General features: G+C 38.8%; 2 protein-coding genes across 3 annotated transcripts in view; both read left to right on the top strand.

Annotated features, from left to right (window-relative positions):
• notch1 (notch receptor 1) overlaps window positions 1-12,550 on the top strand; it is a 141,947-nt gene extending 129,397 nt beyond the window's left edge. Inside the window, exons 31-34 of the mRNA XM_062960253.1 lie at window positions 440-735; window positions 3,526-3,673; window positions 5,188-5,285; window positions 8,702-12,550. Of these exons, the coding sequence (XP_062816323.1) occupies window positions 440-735; window positions 3,526-3,673; window positions 5,188-5,285; window positions 8,702-10,084 (1,925 nt within the window). The 3' untranslated portion in view covers window positions 10,085-12,550. The remainder of the gene's footprint in view (window positions 1-439; window positions 736-3,525; window positions 3,674-5,187; window positions 5,286-8,701) is intronic.
• A 4,414-nt stretch (window positions 12,551-16,964) lies between these two features.
• The window catches only part of sec16a (SEC16 homolog A, endoplasmic reticulum export factor), a 69,014-nt gene continuing 67,767 nt past the window's right edge, over window positions 16,965-18,211 (top strand). For both annotated transcript variants that reach the window (XM_062960254.1, XM_062960255.1), the window contains exon 1: window positions 16,965-17,121. The gene's annotated coding sequence lies outside the window, so the exon portion shown is untranslated. The remainder of the gene's footprint in view (window positions 17,122-18,211) is intronic.

The following is an 18,211-nucleotide window of genomic DNA, read 5'->3' on the forward strand; positions in this document are numbered from 1 at the left end:
GATTTTGTGAAACGAAACCCAGCATATCTATCTTGTTTGCTGTGTCATAATAATAATAATAATAATAATAATAATAATAATAATAATAATACATCACACAGTCCTAGACACTTGGGAAGTGTTCGACTTGTGATTTTGTGATATGAAATCCAGCATATCTATCTTGTTTGCTGTGTCATAATAATAATAATAATAATAATAATAATAATAATAATAATAATAATAATAATAATACATCACACAGTCCTAGACACTTGGGAAGTGTTCGACTTGTGATTTTGTGAAACGAAACCCAGCATGTCTATCTTGTTTGCTGTGTCATACAACGTCGTTGTGTCAATAATAATAATAATAATAAACAGAGTGGGGACGTGATAAAAAGCAGCAACCTCTCCAATTCTACCTGTAATTGGTGATCTTCCTTTGTGTCTCTTTGCAGACGGATTGACCCCTCTGATGATCGCGTCCTGCAGCGGAGGCGGCCTGGAGACGGGCACCAGCGAGGAGGAGGAGGATGCGCCGGCGGTCATTTCGGACCTCATCTACCAAGGGGCCAACCTGCACAACCAGACGGACCGCACGGGGGAGACGGCCCTTCACCTGGCCGCACGCTATTCCCGCTCGGACGCGGCCAAGAGGCTGCTGGAAGCCAGTGCCGACGCCAACATCCAGGACCACATGGGCAAGACCCCCCTCCACGCCGCCGTCTCGGCCGACGCTCAAGGCGTCTTTCAGGTGAGCCTTGCCGTCCTCCTCTCGGGGTGCATCTACACCACTCAAGTATAAGCCGACCCGAATATAAGCCGAGGCACCTAATTTTACCACAAAAAACTGGGAAAACATTGACTCCAGTATAAGCCGAGAGGGGTAAATTTCAGAAATAGAAACAGATACCAATAAAATTACATGAATTCAGGCATCAGTAGGTTAAATGTTTTTGAATATTTACATCAAGCTCAAATATTAAGATGAGACTCTCCAACTCCGATCAAATCATTATTCTCATCTTCTTCCATGTAAATGTGCTTATGTATCCTTTTAATAATAATAGAGTAAAATAATACACATAATAATATTAATAATAATAATTATTTATTATTTATTTATTATTTATTTCCAACATTTATATCCCGCCCTTCTCACCCGAAGGGACTCAGGGCGGCGTACAAAATTGGCAACAATTCGATCCCTATACATAATTAAAACAGCTATAAAAATCCAATAAAACAATTAAAACAATATAAAAAATATGAAAACATATGATTAAAATAATAATACTAATAGTAATAATAATAATAATAATAATAATAATAATAATAATAATAATAATAATTGGGTGCCGTGCCAAAAGATCTCAGCCGGCATTTGGAAACAATAGACATTGACAAAATCACGATCTGCCAACTGCAAAAGGCCACCCTGCTGGGATCTGCACGCATCATCCGAAAATACATCACACAGTCCTAGACACTTGGGAAGTGTTCGACTTGTGATTTTGTGATATGAAATCCAGCATATCTATCTTGTTTGCTGTGTCATAATAATAATAATAATAATAATAATAATAATAATAATAATAATAATAATAATACATCACACAGTCCTAGACACTTGGGAAGTGTTCGACTTGTGATTTTGTGATATGAAATCCAGCATATCTATCTCGTTTGCTGTGTCAAAATAAAATAATAATAATAATAATAATAATAATAATAATAATACATCACACAGTCCTAGACACTTGGGAAGTGTTCGACTTGTGATTTTGTGATATGAAATCCAGCATATCTATCTTGTTTGCTGTGTCAAAATAAAATAATAATAATAATAATAATAATAATAATAATAATAATAATAATACATCACACAGTCCTAGACACTTGGGAAGTGTTCGACTTGTGATTTTGTGATATGAAATCCAGCATATCTATCTTCTTTGCTGTGTCATAATAATAATAATAATAATAATAATAATAATAATAATAATAATAATAATACATCACACAGTCCTAGACATTTGGGAAGTGTTCGACTTGTGATTTTGTGATATGAAATCCAGCATATCTATCTTGTTTGTTGTGTCATAATAATAATAATAATAATAATAATAATAATAATAATAATAATAATACATCACACAGTCCTAGACACTTGGGAAGTGTTCGACTTGTGATTTTGTGATATGAAATCCAGCATATCTATCTTGTTTGTTGTGTCATAATAATAATAATAATAAAGAGGGTTGAAAGAGACCCCTTGGGCCATTTAGCCCAATCCCCTTCTGCCTTTGCATCGTGGGGGCCGGATAAATGGCTTCGATGGGCCTCATGTGGCCTGTGGGCTGTAGTTTGGGGACCCCTGCTTTATGGAATCCTTTGCTTAACTACCAGGCATGGGCAAACTTCGGCCCTCCGGGTGTTTTGGACTACAACTCCCACAATTCCTAACAGCCTACCGGCTGTTAGGAATTGTGGGAGTTGTAGTCCAAAACACCCGGAGGGCCGAAGTTTGCCCATGCCTGTTAACTACCCTCTCTTTAAAAAAACGACTCATAAGCCTCTTTTCACAGCCTATAGCAGGGGTCCCCAAACTAAGGCCCGGGGGCCGGATGCGGCCCTCCGAGGTCATTTACCTGGCCCCACCCTCAGTTTTATAATATAATATATTGTATATACATATAATATTGATAATAATATAATGTAATACAATATAACACTAATAATAATACCATATAATAATATTAATTATATATTCTATATTACATATAATATTACTAATAATATTACAGTATAGTGGTATAGTTCAATATAGTAATACATAATGCTAATATTGTGCTATGCTAATAATATAATATATTGTATGTACATATAATTTGTAAGCCACTCTGAGTCCCCTTTGGGGCGAGAAGGCTGTGATACAAATGTAGTAAATAAATGCAGTAAGTAAATAAATAATTAATAAATACATTTTAGACTTAGGCTCGGCCAAAGTCTGAAATGACTTGAAGGCACACAACAACAACAACAACAACAACAACAATCCTAATTAACTTGACTATCTCATTGGCCAGAAGCAGGAGCACACTTCCCATTGAAATCCTGATAAATGTATGTTGGGTTAAAATTGTTTTTATTTTTAAATATTGTATTGTTCTTTCATTGTTCTTCTTGTTGTTGTTGTTGTTTTTGCACTACAAATAAGACATGTGCAGTGTGCATCGGAATTTGTTTGTATTTTTTTTTTCAAATGATAATCCGGCCCCTCAACAGTCTGAAGGATTGTGGACCGGCCCACAGATTAAAAAGTTTGAGGACCCCTGGCCTATAGAAACATATAACAACAAACCATAATTATGGGGACATTGTGGCCTAGCAGTCACAATAACCACTTTACTTAGGATCTTTCTTTTTCTGCAAAACCACAATTCAGAGGAGTTTGTGATTTCCAGTCGAGAAGGATAAGTCCAACCTCCGGATCAGTGAGGTTTTGTGTCTAAATGGGATTTTCTCTTTCCGAACTGGGCAGATCCTCATCCGCAACAGAGCCACCGATCTGGATGCGCGGATGCACGACGGGACCACGCCGCTCATCCTGGCGGCCCGCTTGGCCGTGGAAGGCATGCTGGAAGACCTCATCAGCTGCCACGCGGACGTCAACGCCATCGATGACTTAGGTACCGACCCAGCCGGGGCAACGAGCGGGCGGGCATCGGTGGCGATGAGAAGTGTGCTTGGGAAGTTCGGCATTGTGCCGTCGCGCCTGGGGCTGTAAACTCTTAGTGAAAGAGGCATGGACGTGACCTCTTTCCCCAGGGGATTGCTTCTTGCCCTCCTTTAGGGAAACTGGAACTCCCAAGGACCAAAACACTGTAGATAACTCAAAAACTGGGTTTATTCTTCACAAAGGGGGTAAAAGAAAACATACATTACAGTCTTTGGGTTGTTGTGTGTCTTTCGGGCTGTGTGGCCATGTTCCAGAAGCATTCTCTCCTGACGTTTCGCCCACATCTATGGCAGGCATCCTCAGAGGTGGTGAGGTATGGAGAAAAACTAAGCAAAGAGGTAAATATATATCTGTGGAAAGTCTAGGGTGAGAGAGGTCAGGGTGAATGTTGTGTAGTTAATCACTTTAATTAGCATTGAAAAGCTTATCTGCTGTCTTCTTCCTGCCTCTGGGGCATCCTTTGTTTAGAGTCGTTAACTGCCCTAGGTTGATTCATGTCTGGAAATCCTCTATTTTCAAAGTATTGCTTTTTATTTACTGTTCTGATTCTTGAGTTTTTTAATACTGGTAGCCAGATTTTGTTCATTTTCATGGTTTCTTCCTTTCTGTTGAAGTTGTCCACATGCTTGTGGATTTCAATGGCTTCTCTGTGTAGTCTGACATGATAGTTGTTAGAATGGTCCAGCATTCATTCACCCTGACCTCTCTCACCCTAGACTTTCCACAGATATATATTTACCTCTTTGCTTAGTTTTCTCCATACCTCACAACCTCTGAGGATGCCTGCCATAGATGTGGGCAAAACGTCAGGAGAGAATGCTTCTGGAACATGGCCACACAGCCCGAAAGACACACAACAACCCTGTGATCCTGGCCATGAAAGCCTTCCACAACACATTACAGTCTTTGATTGTTTAAGTCCATGAAGCTTGTCCAGATCCCTCTTTCTCTGGCTGTGAATGCCGGAGCAAACTCAGCCTCAGTCCAATGACCTATATCTGAAGACAAGAGTCTTCCTCTGTTGCCAAAGGACTGATGTGAAGGCGCTTGAGACTCCTCAACGTTGTTCAGGTTGGCCCCGAACATGAAGTGTGAGTCCCAAGGGTAAGAACCTCAGAATTGGTGCTGAGAGGTAACTTTTGAAGGGCTTTCAGAGCCAAGCCTCTCTTTCACGTCCATCCGATAGAGAACTTGCTGATGGAATGAAAGGGAGGGAACACAGTCCTACTCCAGGAAGAGGTGGAGCCAAACAGTTTAGCTGAGTAAGCAATATAACAGGTACAAACAACATTGATAGACAGATATAAATAACCAATCCAACTACATTTACAGGGTAAGGGCAAAATCAGACATGATACAACAATTCAAATCTTGAAACTTATAGTTTGACATATAGATGGCGCCACTCGCGCCGTCACAGGCATCGTCTCCCTAGGTTCATAAGGCTCCGCTTTCTCTCCGCAGGGAAGTCCGCTCTCCATTGGGCCGCGGCTGTGAACAACGTGGACGCGGCCCTGGTGTTGCTGAAGAACGGGGCAAATAAAGACATGCAAGACAACAAGGTAAGGAAGGGGCCCTGGCCGGGAGACGGATACGTCTCTGCATATAGGTCTGCTGGAGATGGGATGGATGTGGCTTCTTTAAGACACCTCCAAAGCTTGATTGGCTCGGTGCCATTGATGCAACACTTAACGTAGGTCTCTTTTGCCATCCCTTAAATGAGGGATATGCCTCATTATCTATCTATATATATAAAAGAGTGATGGCATCACGGCAGCGGACAAAACAACAAAAGTAAACACCCCACAACCTCGAAAATTGACATCACAACCCCTCATCCATGCCTCTAGGTTGATACAACAAAAAGAAAAGAAAAATAAAGTCCTAATTACAGGGAGAGGAATAATTGTTTTTATCCAATTGCTGCCAGTTAGAAGGCTAAGCTCCGCCCACTTGGTCTCCTAGCAACCCACTTAGCCCAGTGTTAATAAAATAATGATAAAAAAATAAATACAAATAATACAATAAAAATTATAAAAAACACTAAAATAATTAATACAATAAAATACTATAACAAAATGACTAAAAATAATACAACAAAATAAAAAAATATAATAAATAAAAAAGATAAGTGACAATAAAATTAATTTAAAAAAATACAAATAACGTCAAATAAAAATTCCACAACAAGTTTTAACCGATACCACCACCACTTTGCCACAGCAACGCGTGGCCGGGCACAGCTAGTATATATATAAAAGAGTGATGGCATCAGGGCAGCGGACAAAACAACAAAACTACAGGCCCCACAACCTCGAAACTTGACAACACAACCCATCATCCACGGCTCTAGGTTGATACAACAAAAAGAAAAGAAAAATAAAGTCCTAATTAGAGGGAGAGGAATAATTGCTTTTATCCAATTGCTGCCAGTTAGAAGGCTAAGCTCCTCCAACTTGGTCTCCTAGCAACCCAATAAAAATACAGTAGAGTCTCACTTATCCAACATAAACGCGCCGGCGGAACGTTGGATAAGCGAATATGTTGGATAATAAGGAAAGATGAAGGAGAAGCCTATTCACGTTCATACAACAAAAAGAAAAAAAAGTCCTAATTAGAGGGAGAGGAATAATTGTTTTTATCCAATTGCTGCCAGTTTAGAGGGCTAATCTCTGCCCACTTGGTCTCCTAGCAACCTACTCAGCCCAGGGGACAGGCACAAGAGTTTGGAGAGACCCCTAAGGGCCATCCAGCCCAATCCTTTCTACTGTGCAGCAGGACACAATCCAAGCATTCACAACACACGCATAACGTATAAATACTATACAATATTACACAGGGACATAGACCGCCTCTACCCTCACCAACAGTACACAAACAACCAAATGCACACTCAACATAAAGACAACCATACAACAGACCTTCAATACCACCACTACCTCAACAATTTCTCACCAACACCACCAGACAAGGCCACAGCAACGCGTGGCCGGGCACAGCTAGTCTATATATATAAAAGGATAATAAAATTTCGGCCCAGGACAAAACAACAAAACTACACATCCCAGAAACACTAAACTTGGCAGCACAACCCCTCATCCATGCCTCTACGTTCATACAATAAACAGCTCCAGCTACTCCAGAAAACGGCCAGGCTTTGAGACTGCAAGGCTATTCACTGCTATTCCACCTGGCCAACAAAGGATTCCCATAAGCCACAGCAACGCGTGGCCGGGCAAAGCTAGTCTATATACAGTAGAGTCTCAGTTATCCAACACTCGCTTATCCAACATTCTGGATTATCCAACGCATTTCTGTAGTCAATGTTTTCAATACATCGTGATATTTTGGTGCTAAATTCGTAAATATAGTAATTACTACATAGCATTACTGCATATTGAACTGCTTTTTCTGTCAAATTTGTTGTATAACATGATGTTTTGGTGCTTAATGTGTAAAATCATAACCTAATTTGTTGTTTAATAGGCTTTTCCTTAATCCCTCCTTATTATCCAACATATCCGCTTATCCAACGTTCTGCCGGCCCATTTATGTTGGATAAGTGAGACTCTACTGTATATATATATAGAGAGAGAGAGAGAGAGAATGGCATTGCTCCACCGGGCAAAACAACAAAACTAAAGGCCCCCCAACCTAGAAAATTGACAACACAACCCCTCATCCACGTCTCTACGTTCTTACAAACAAACTACACATCCCTAACCTCCATGGGGCCAAAAAACCCCAAAAACCGGAATGCACCCCTTTGGGACCCACCTTGATTTGACACTAAACAGCCTTGCAGCTTCAAAGCCAGGCTGCCTCCTAGGCCACAGCAAAAAACAAACACCACTTCAGTGTGAATTTTAAACCATTGTGTAGAAGGGGCTTCATATAATCCTCTTCCAGGTAAATCATATAACATTATCAATATAATGTGTAATAATTACTGGGCTCTAATAACAATACACAACAAGATAATCTCTAAAATCAGGACACTAAATAAACAACAACACTCAGAACACAGGGGAATTCCACACAGGAAACAACCAGGCCCAGCTAACACTTCCCAACAAAGGATTCCCTCACGCAGGAAGCAGCCAGGCTTGGAAGCTACAAGACCATTCAATGCTAAACAACTTAAATAATCACACCCAGCTAACACGTCCCAGTAAAGGATTCTTCCAGGTACTAACCAGGCAGACCTTGAAGCTGCAGGCCTATTCAATGCTAATCAAGGAGATCCATGGCAACACCTGCCTCAAACAGACAACAGTTCTTTCTACCACACTGCACGTTATTCCACACATATCTCAACCCCTTTGTGGCCCACCTTCATTAACACTGAACAGCCTTGCAGCTTCAAAGCCAGACTTTGGAAACCACAAGGCTACTCCATCTCATTCAACCTGGCCTAGCAAGGATACCCTATGTAGAAAACGGCCAGGCTTTCAAGCAGCGAGGCTATTCACTGCAATTCCAATTGGCCACAGCAATGCGTGGCAGGGCACAGCTAGTATCTATAGATATAAAAGGGTAATTAAATTTAGGCCTAGGACAAAACAACAAAACTACACATCCGAGAAACACTAAACTTGCCAGCACTTGCCCTCCTCCATGCCTCTACGTTCATGGTGGCGGGGTATAAATAAAGTTTTATTATTATTATTATTATTAAAATAAAAAATTAAAAAATAAAAATAAAAAATATAAAAAAATAAAAAATAAAAATACCCTATGTAGAAAACGACCAGGCTTTCAAGCAGCGAGGCTATTCACTGCAATTCCAATTGGCCACAGCAACGCGTGGCAGGGCACAGCTAGTATATATATACAAACATTCACTTTTATTATAGATATAGATATAGATTTTATTTTAAGTGTACCAGATGTATGTTGTATTTCAGGTCTGTATTGTCTGTGCTTGAGAAGGCCAACTGGCTCATCAACAAATTGTCGTTGTTGTTGTTGCTTCTAGGAAGAGACGCCTTTATTCCTGGCTGCCCGGGAAGGGAGCTTCGAGACGGCCAAGGTCCTCCTGGAGAACTTTGCCAACCGCGACATCACGGACCACATGGACCGCCTGCCCCGCGACATCGCCCAGGAGCGCATGCACCACGACATTGTGCGCCTGCTGGAGGAGCACAACCTGGTGCGCAGCCCGGCCCTGCACAACGGGGGTCTGGGGGGGCCGGCGCTGCCTTCCCCGCTCTGCTCGCCCAGCGGTTACATCGGCAACATGAAGCCGGCCGGGCTGCCGAGCAAGAAGGCCCGCAAGCCGAGCCTCAAGGGGTCTCAAGCCTGCAACGGGAAGGAGTCCAAGGAGCTCAAGGCCCGGCGCAAGAGGTCCCAGGAGAGCAAGGGCTGCCTGCTGGACACCTCCAACGCCCTCTCGCCCGTCGATTCGCTGGAGTCGCCCCGCGGGTACCTCTCGGATGTCGCCTCCCCGCCCCTGATGACCTCCCCGTTCCAGGCCTCCCCCTCCATGCCCCTCAACCACTTGCCCGGCATGCCCGACGCCCACAGGAGCATGAACCACCTCAACTTGGTCACCAAGCAAGATCTGAATATGGCCAACCGGATGCAGCCGTTCGACCCCGTGCCCCCCCGCCTCACCCACTTGCCCGTCTCCAGTCCCAACACCCCGATGAGCTTCACCGTGAGCGGCGGACAGTGCGATTGGCTGACGAGGCTCAACGGCATGGTCCAGAACCAGTACAACCCAATGCGGGGCAACAACGGCCTCCCGCCGGGGCTCCACCTGCCCAGCCAAGGCCCTCTCCAGCACGGCCTCCTCACCTCGTTGCACAACGGCTTGCCCAACACCGCCTTGTCCCAAATGATGGGCTTCCAGGCCCGCTTGACCACCGCCAATGCCCAACCACACCTTCTCCAGGCTCAACAACTTCAACAGATTCAGCAACAGCAGCAAAATATGCAACAACCACCGTCGCAGCAGCCTTCCATCGGCACCGGCACCAACCAAGTGACCCCAAGCTTTCTCGGCAGCGACTTGACCCAGTCTGACCTCCAGCAAGTGAGCAACGGCACCTTGGCCGCCATCTTGCCCCAAGACACCCAAGTCTTGGCCGCCACCTCGTTGACCCAGCCCATGACCACCACCCAGTTCCTCACCCCGCCCTCCCAGCACAGCTACTCCTCTCAGATGGACCATACGCCCAGCCACCAGCTCCAGGTCTCCGACCACCCCTTCTTGACCCCGTCCCCAGAGTCACCCGACCAATGGTCGAGCTCCTCGCCGCACTCCAACCTCTCTGATTGGTCGGAGGGCATCTCCAGCCCGCCCACCAGCATGCCCTCCTCGCAGATAGGGCAACACATCCCCGAGGCCTTCAAGTAAAGGAGGAGGGGACGTCTCAAGGACTTCGGACCAGGTGGAGGAGAGAGACTATGTTGGGGAATAATGTCTTCCAAAGGTTTTACTTCAAGGAGGAGGAACCATCTCAAGGTCTTCCAACCAGATCTTCCCCTCCATGTTGGGAAGGAAATTCTTCCAAAGACTTTATGGAGGAGGAACCATCTCAAGATCTTCTCATCCATGTTGGGAAGTAGTCTTTTCCAAAGACTTCATGGAGGAGGAACCATCTCAAGATCTTTTCCTCCATATTGGGAAAGAATCTCTTCCAAAGACTTTATGGAGGAGAAACCATCTCAAGATCTTCCAGCCAGATCTTCCCCTCCATGTTGGGAAGTAAATTGTTCCAAACACTTCAAGAAAGAGGAACCATCTCAAGATCTTTTCCTCCATGTTGGGAAGTAATCTCTTCCAAAGACTTTATGGAGGAGAAACCATCTCATGATCTTCTCCATATTGGGAAGTAATATCTTCCAAAGACTTTATGGAGGCGAAACCATCTCACGATCTTCTCCATATTGGGAAAGAATCTCTTCCAAAGACTTTATGGAGGACAAATCATCTCATGATCTTCTCCTCCATGTTGGAAGTCATCTGTTTCAAAGACTTCAAGGAAGAGAAACCATCTCAAAGACCTTCCAGCCAGATCTTTTGGAACAGGAGCCATGCCTTCTGAAGCCTACAAGTCAAGGGAGAGGAACCATCTCAAGAACTTCGGATCGGGTGAGAGACTAGAGAGACTATATTGGGAAGTAATCTCTTCCAAAGACTTTATGGAGGAGGAACCATCTCAAGATCTTCTCCATATTGGGAAGTAACCACTTCCAAAGACTTCACGGAGGAAGTATCATCTCAAGATCTTCTCCATATTGGGAAGTAACCGCTTCCAAAGACTTCACGGAGGAAGTACCATCTCAAGATCTTCTCATCCATATTGGGAAGTAATCTCTTCCAAAGACTTTATGGAGGAGGAACCATCTCAAGATCTTCTCCATATTGGCAAGTAACCTCTTCCAAAGACTTCAAGGAGGAGGAACCCTCTCAAGATCTTCTCCATATTGTGAAGTAATCTCTTCCAAAGACTTCAAGAAGAGAAACCATCTCAAGATCTTCTCCATATTGTGAAGTAATCTCTTCCAAAGACTTCAAGGAGGAGGAACCATCTCAAGATCTTCATATTGGGAAGTAATCTCTTCCAAAGACTTCAAGGAGGAGGAACCATCTCAAGATCTTCTCCATATTGGGAAGTAATCTCTTCCAAAGACTTCAAGGAAGAGAAACCATCTCAAGATCTTCTCCATATTGTGAAGTAATCTCTTCCAAAGACTTCAAGGAGGAGGAACCATCTCAAGATCTTCTCCATATTGTGAAGTAATCTCTTCCAAAGACTTCAAGGAAGAGAAACCATCTCAAGATCTTCTCCATATTGTGAAGTAATCTCTTCCAAAGACTTCAAGGAGGAGGAACCATCTCAAGATCTTCTCATTCATGTTGGGAAGTCATCTCTTCCAAAGACTTCAAGGAGGAGGAACCATCATAAGATCTTCTCCATATTGGGAAGTAACCTCTTCCAAAGACTTTATGGTGGAGAAACCATCTCAAGATCTTCTCCATATTGTGAAGTAATCTCTTCCAAAGACTTCAAGGAGGAGGAACCATCTCAAGATCTTCATATTGGGAAGTAATCTCTTCCAAAGACTTCAAGGAGGAGGAACCATCTCAAGATCTTCATATTGGGAAGTAATCTCTTCCAAAGACTTCAAGGAGGAGGAACCATCTCAAGATCTTCCAACTGGATCTCTTCCATTTTGGGACTGGAGCAAAAGACCTTCAGATCTTCGGATCATCAAAGAGAGACTTGTCTTCTTAGGCCTTCAATGTGAGGAGGAACCGAACCATCATCTCAAAAAAAATAAATAAAATAAGACCTTCCAACCGGAAAGAATAGAGACTGGAATAATATGTCATTTTTTAAAAAAAAAAATATTTTTGCATAAATAGAAAATACAACTTTTTCTTCCTTCCTTTCTCCTTCCCTCCCTAGTATTTATTTATGTACTTTTATTTTAAATTTTTACATGGAAACACTGCCTTTTCGTATTTTTTTTTAATTTATATGTTCTACGATGGGATGCCCTTTGCTGTGGTCCAAGGAATTTTTTTTAAAAAAAATAATTATTGTTTAAAAAAAAAATAAGGAAATTTCTCTCTTTTTAAAAAATACTTGGATATTTTTGTAAAAAGTGCTTTCAAAACTTATTTACTCGGATGATGATTTTGGGGAAACTTTGGAGCGTTTCCAGCCAAGAGTCTTTGTTTAAAAGTTTCAGTATTATATAGTTTATACGATTATTATGATTGTTGGTATTATTATTATTATTTGAATGATAGCTGGCTGAGCTCTTTTTATTTATTTCGAATGCTGCCTGTGGCCGGAAATCTGGGAATTCGGAGATCGAAAAAAACAATTTAGAAACTTATTTCAAAATACTAAGGTTCATAGATATGTCTTTTAAGGAATTACCATCTTTTAATGTGAATAAATATGTATCATTCACACACACATATATATATATACACAAACATACATACACATGATCTATCTTATAATAATAATAATAATAATAATAATAATAATAATATATTATTATTATTATTATTATTATATAATAATAATATAATAATAATAATAATATATTATTATTATTATATTATTATATTATAAACATACAATATGGATGAAATTAAGGATTGCCTTGCAGTATATATATAGTGTGTATCATACACACACACACACATATATATACACAAACATACATACACATGATCTATCTTATAATAATAATAATAATAATAATAATAATAATAATAATAATAATAATATATTATTATTATATAATAATATAATATATTATTATTATTATTATTATTATATTATAATATTATAAACATACAATATGGATGAAATTAAGGATTGCCTTGCAGTATATATATAGTGTGTATCATACACACACACACACATATATATACACAAACATACATACACATGATCTATCTTATAATAATAATAATAATAATAATAATATATTATTATTATATAATAATATAATAATATAATAATATATTATTATTATTATTATTATTATATTATAATATTATAAACATACAATATGGATGAAATTAAGGATTGCCTTGCAGTATATATATAGTGTGTATCATACACACACACACACATATATATACACAAACATACATACACATGATCTATCTTATTATAATAATAATAATAATAATAATAATAATAATAATATATTATTATTATTATTATTATTATTATTATTATATAATATTATATTATAATTAATATATTATAATATTATAAACATACAATATGGATAAAATTAAGGATTGCCTTGCAGTATATATATAGTGTGTATCATTCACACACACACACATATATATATACACAAACATACATACACATGATCTATCTATCTTATTATAATAATATAATATTATAATTATTATATTATAATATTATAAACATATAATATGGATGAAATTAAGGATTGCCTTGCAGTATATATATAGTGTGTATCATACACACACACACATATATATACACAAACATACATACACATGATCTATCTTATTATAATAATATATTATATTATTATTATTATTATTATTATTATTATATAATATTATATTATAATTAATATATTATAATATTATAAACATACAATATGGATAAAATTAAGGATTGCCTTGCAGTATATATATAGTGTGTATCATTCACACACACACACACACATATATATATACACAAACATACATACACATGATCTATCTATCTTATTATAATAATATTATATTATAATTAATATATTATAATATTATAAACATACAATATGGATAAAATTAAGGATTGCCTTGCAGTATATATATAGTGTGTATCATTCACACACACACACACACATATATATATATACACAAACATACATACACATGATCTATCTATCTTATTATAATAATATAATATTATAATTATTATATTATAATATTATAAACATATAATATGGATGAAATTAAGGATTGCCTTGCAGAATATATATAGTGTGTATCATGAATGTAAGGCTTGCACATTGATAGTATATATATGTGCGTGCAAATATATATATATATATATAATCTATTTGGATACTCACACACATAATGCATATGGATGAATGCAAGGCTTGCACATTGATAGTATGTACATGTGTGTGCATATATATATATATATATATATATGCATCTATCTATTTGGATACACACACACACACATATGTATATGGATGAATGCAAGGCTTGCATATTGATAGTATGTGTGTGTATATATATATATATATATATATATATACATATATATATATGTGTGTATGTGTATATATATGCACGGATGTGCCTTGAGAGGCCTCGATGTATTTCAAAACCACCCCGTTGATTCCGGAGGCAGCAATCGAGGTTGTGTAAAACTATACCTTACTATACGGTATCCGCCTATGGCAAAGCTACGGTCCTGTATATAAAAGCGTGGGTTTTGTTTAAAAAATCCGATATTGGGGCATCCGGCGTCCATGCTTCGTTCTGTTTTTATAAACTAGATGGTAGTTTATAAGCGCGGGGGGTATATGTGCTGTTATGGGAGATCTCTTTCTTTATATATATATATATACATTTATATATATATGAAAACCAACCCTTCCGTCAAAGGTTTTTGGCGAAATTGTAGTTTGCGAGATAAAACAAGAGGATGTATTTTCTTGGTTTGTTTTTAATGGATTTGCAATAAAAACGTGCTTCGGGGCACCTAGAATTTAACTTAAAAGGTGACTGTGGTTTTTGGGTGTATATTAATTATTATTATTATTATTATTATTATTATTATTATTATTATTATTATTATTATTATTGTATGACACAGCAAACAAGATAGATATGCTGGATTTCGTATCACAAAATCACAAGTCGAACACTTCCCAAGTGTAATATAATTACATTATTATTATTATTATTATTATTTTATTACGGCACAGCAAACAAGATAGATATGCTGGATTTCGTATCACAAAATCACAAGTCAAACACTTCCCAAGTGTCTAGGACACATTATTATTATTACTACTACTACTACTACTATTATTATTATTATTATTATTATTATTATTATATTGGGTTGGTTTTGAGGACAATGCATGGACATACGATCTATTATTATTATTATTATTATTATTATTATTATTATTATTATTATTATTATATTGGGTTGGTTTTGAGGACAATGCATGGACATAGCTATTATTATTATTAATATTATTATTATTATTATTATTATTATTATTATTATTATTATATAGGGTTGGTTTTGAGGACGATGCATGGACATACGATCTATTATTATTATTATTATTATTATTATTATTATATTGGGTTGGTTTTGAGGACGATGCATGGACATACGATCTATTATCATTATTATTATTATTATTATTATTATTATATTGGGTTGGTATTGAGGACAATGCATGGACATATGATTTATTATTATTATTATTATTATTATTATTATTATTATTATTATTATTATTATTATTAGTATGACACATGATGATGCATGCAGATCCCAGTAAGGTGGTTATTATTATTATTATTATTATATTGATTATATAATAATATATAATAATAGTATTATGATTATATAATAGTATAATATATATAAAACACATAACGTAAGCATAACATTAAAATAATATAATAACATAACATAAAACAACATAGTAACATTAAAATAATATAAATCTCTTCAAATCATTCTTAGCATTATCATAATCCTAATAGTATTATGATTATATAATAATAGTATTGTGATTAACAATATAATATATAAAACATAAGCATAACAAAAAAATAATAAAATAACAACATAACATTAAATAATATAAATCACATCAAATCATTAGCATTATCATAATCATAATAGTATTATGATTATATAATATAATAATATATAAAACATAAGCATAACATTAAAATAATATAGTAAAATAACAAAACAACATAATAACATTAAAATAATACAAATCACATCAATTCATTATTATTATTATCATAATAGTATTATGATTATATAATACATAATAATATATAAAACACATATAAGCATAACATTAAAATAATAAAATAAAATAACAAAACATAACATTAAAATAATATAATAAAATAACAAAACAACATAATAACATTAAAATAATATAAATCACATCAAATCATTAGCATTATCATAATCATAATAGTGTTATGATTATATAATATAATAATAATAGTATTAACAATATAATAATAGTATTATATTAGTATAGGTTGCCCTTTAAGGAATCGACGAAATGAACTCCGGATGTCCGATCCCGAGCGCGCCTCTATTATTTTCCCCGCTAAGTCTATATTCGCTCTTTCGATCAACTATGGGCGAACCCGGAATTTCAGACTCCGAACGCGCCTCTATTATTTTCCCCGCTAAGTCTATATTCGTTCTTTCGATCAATAGTAGGCGAACCCGGAATTTCAGACTCCGAGCGCGCCTCTATTATTTTCTCCGCCAAGTCTATATTCACTCTTTCGATCCACAGACGGCTAACCCGGAATTTCACACTCCAAACGCGCCTCTATTATTTTCCCCGCTAAGTCTATATTCGTTCTTTCGAGCAACAGTGGGCGAACCCGGGATTTCAGACTCCGAGCGCGCATCTACACTTTCCCCCCTCTTAAGTCTATGTTCACTCTCTCGCTGAACAGGAGGAGAGCCGTGCGTGACGTGATGTCGTCACGCGCACTGGGACGGACGTGACACGTCGGCTTCTGGAGCCGGATGTTCCAAGATGGCGGCGGCGGTTGCTGAGGCGGCTTTCGCGGCGGAAAAGAGCGCCTCAAAGGCCGGCTGGCGGGGCTGAGGAGGCCGGAGGCGGATCGGGACGAGGCTGGAGGTGGGCCCCGAGGCGGGCAGGCGGGCAGGGAGGCCGGCGAAGGGACGGAGGGAGGCCGGCGGGCTGAGGGGCCTGCGGGGCATAGAGAAGCCCTCGCACTCAGTCGGGCCTCCCTCAGAGAGAGACCCCCGAGGGCCATCCAGTCCAACCCCATTCTGCAGGGAAGCACTGCCAAAACCCTCCCGACAGATGGCCATCCAGCCATGGATATGACATATAGAGTATTTACTCATCTATTTATCGTTCCAAGACATGTATACATAGAGTTGGAAGGGAACCCAAGGGATAAATAGAGTTGGAAGGGACTCAAAAGGACCATCCAGTCCAACCCCATTCTTCAGGGAAGCACTGTCAAAGCCCTCATGACAGATGGCCATCCAGCCATGGATATGACATATAGAGTATTTACTCATCTATTGATCGTATTTACTCATCTATTGATCGTTCCAAGACATGGATAAATCAAGTTGGAAGGGACCCCAAAGGGCCACCCAGTCCAACCCCTTTTCTGCAGGAAAGCACTGCCAAAGCCGTCCCGACAGATGGCCATCCAGCCATGGATATGACATATAGAGTATTTACTCACTGTGAGAGCTGTTCGGCAGTGGAACTCTCTGCCCCGGATTGTGGTGGAGGCTTCTTCTTTGGAGGCTTTTAAGCAGAGGCTGGATGGCCATCTGTCAGGGGTGCTTTGAACGCGATTTCCTGCTACTTGGCAGGGGGTTGGACTGGATGGCCCATGAGGTCTCTTCCAACTCTACTACTCAGTGATTTTATGATTCTATGCATCTATTTATCATTTTCCGATCCCAATTCAAGGTGCAGACCATCATTTATAAAGCCCTAAACGGTTTGGGACCCACCTACCTTCGTGACCGTATCTCCTACCATAAACCTGTCCAATCTCTTCGATCATCAGGGGAGGCCCTCCTGTCACCATTGCCTGCATCCCAGACCCGCCTGGTGGGAACAAGGGAGAGGGCCTTTTCTGCTGTGGCCCCCCGTTTATGGAACTCACTGCCCATCGAAATTAGGCAAGCCCCCACTCTTTTAGCCTTCAGGAAAGATTTAAAAACCTGGCTTTTCCGAT

This window comes from Anolis carolinensis, unplaced genomic scaffold (genome assembly GCF_035594765.1).
Source record: "Anolis carolinensis isolate JA03-04 unplaced genomic scaffold, rAnoCar3.1.pri scaffold_7, whole genome shotgun sequence".
NCBI classification, from domain to species: Eukaryota; Metazoa; Chordata; class Lepidosauria; order Squamata; family Dactyloidae; genus Anolis; species Anolis carolinensis.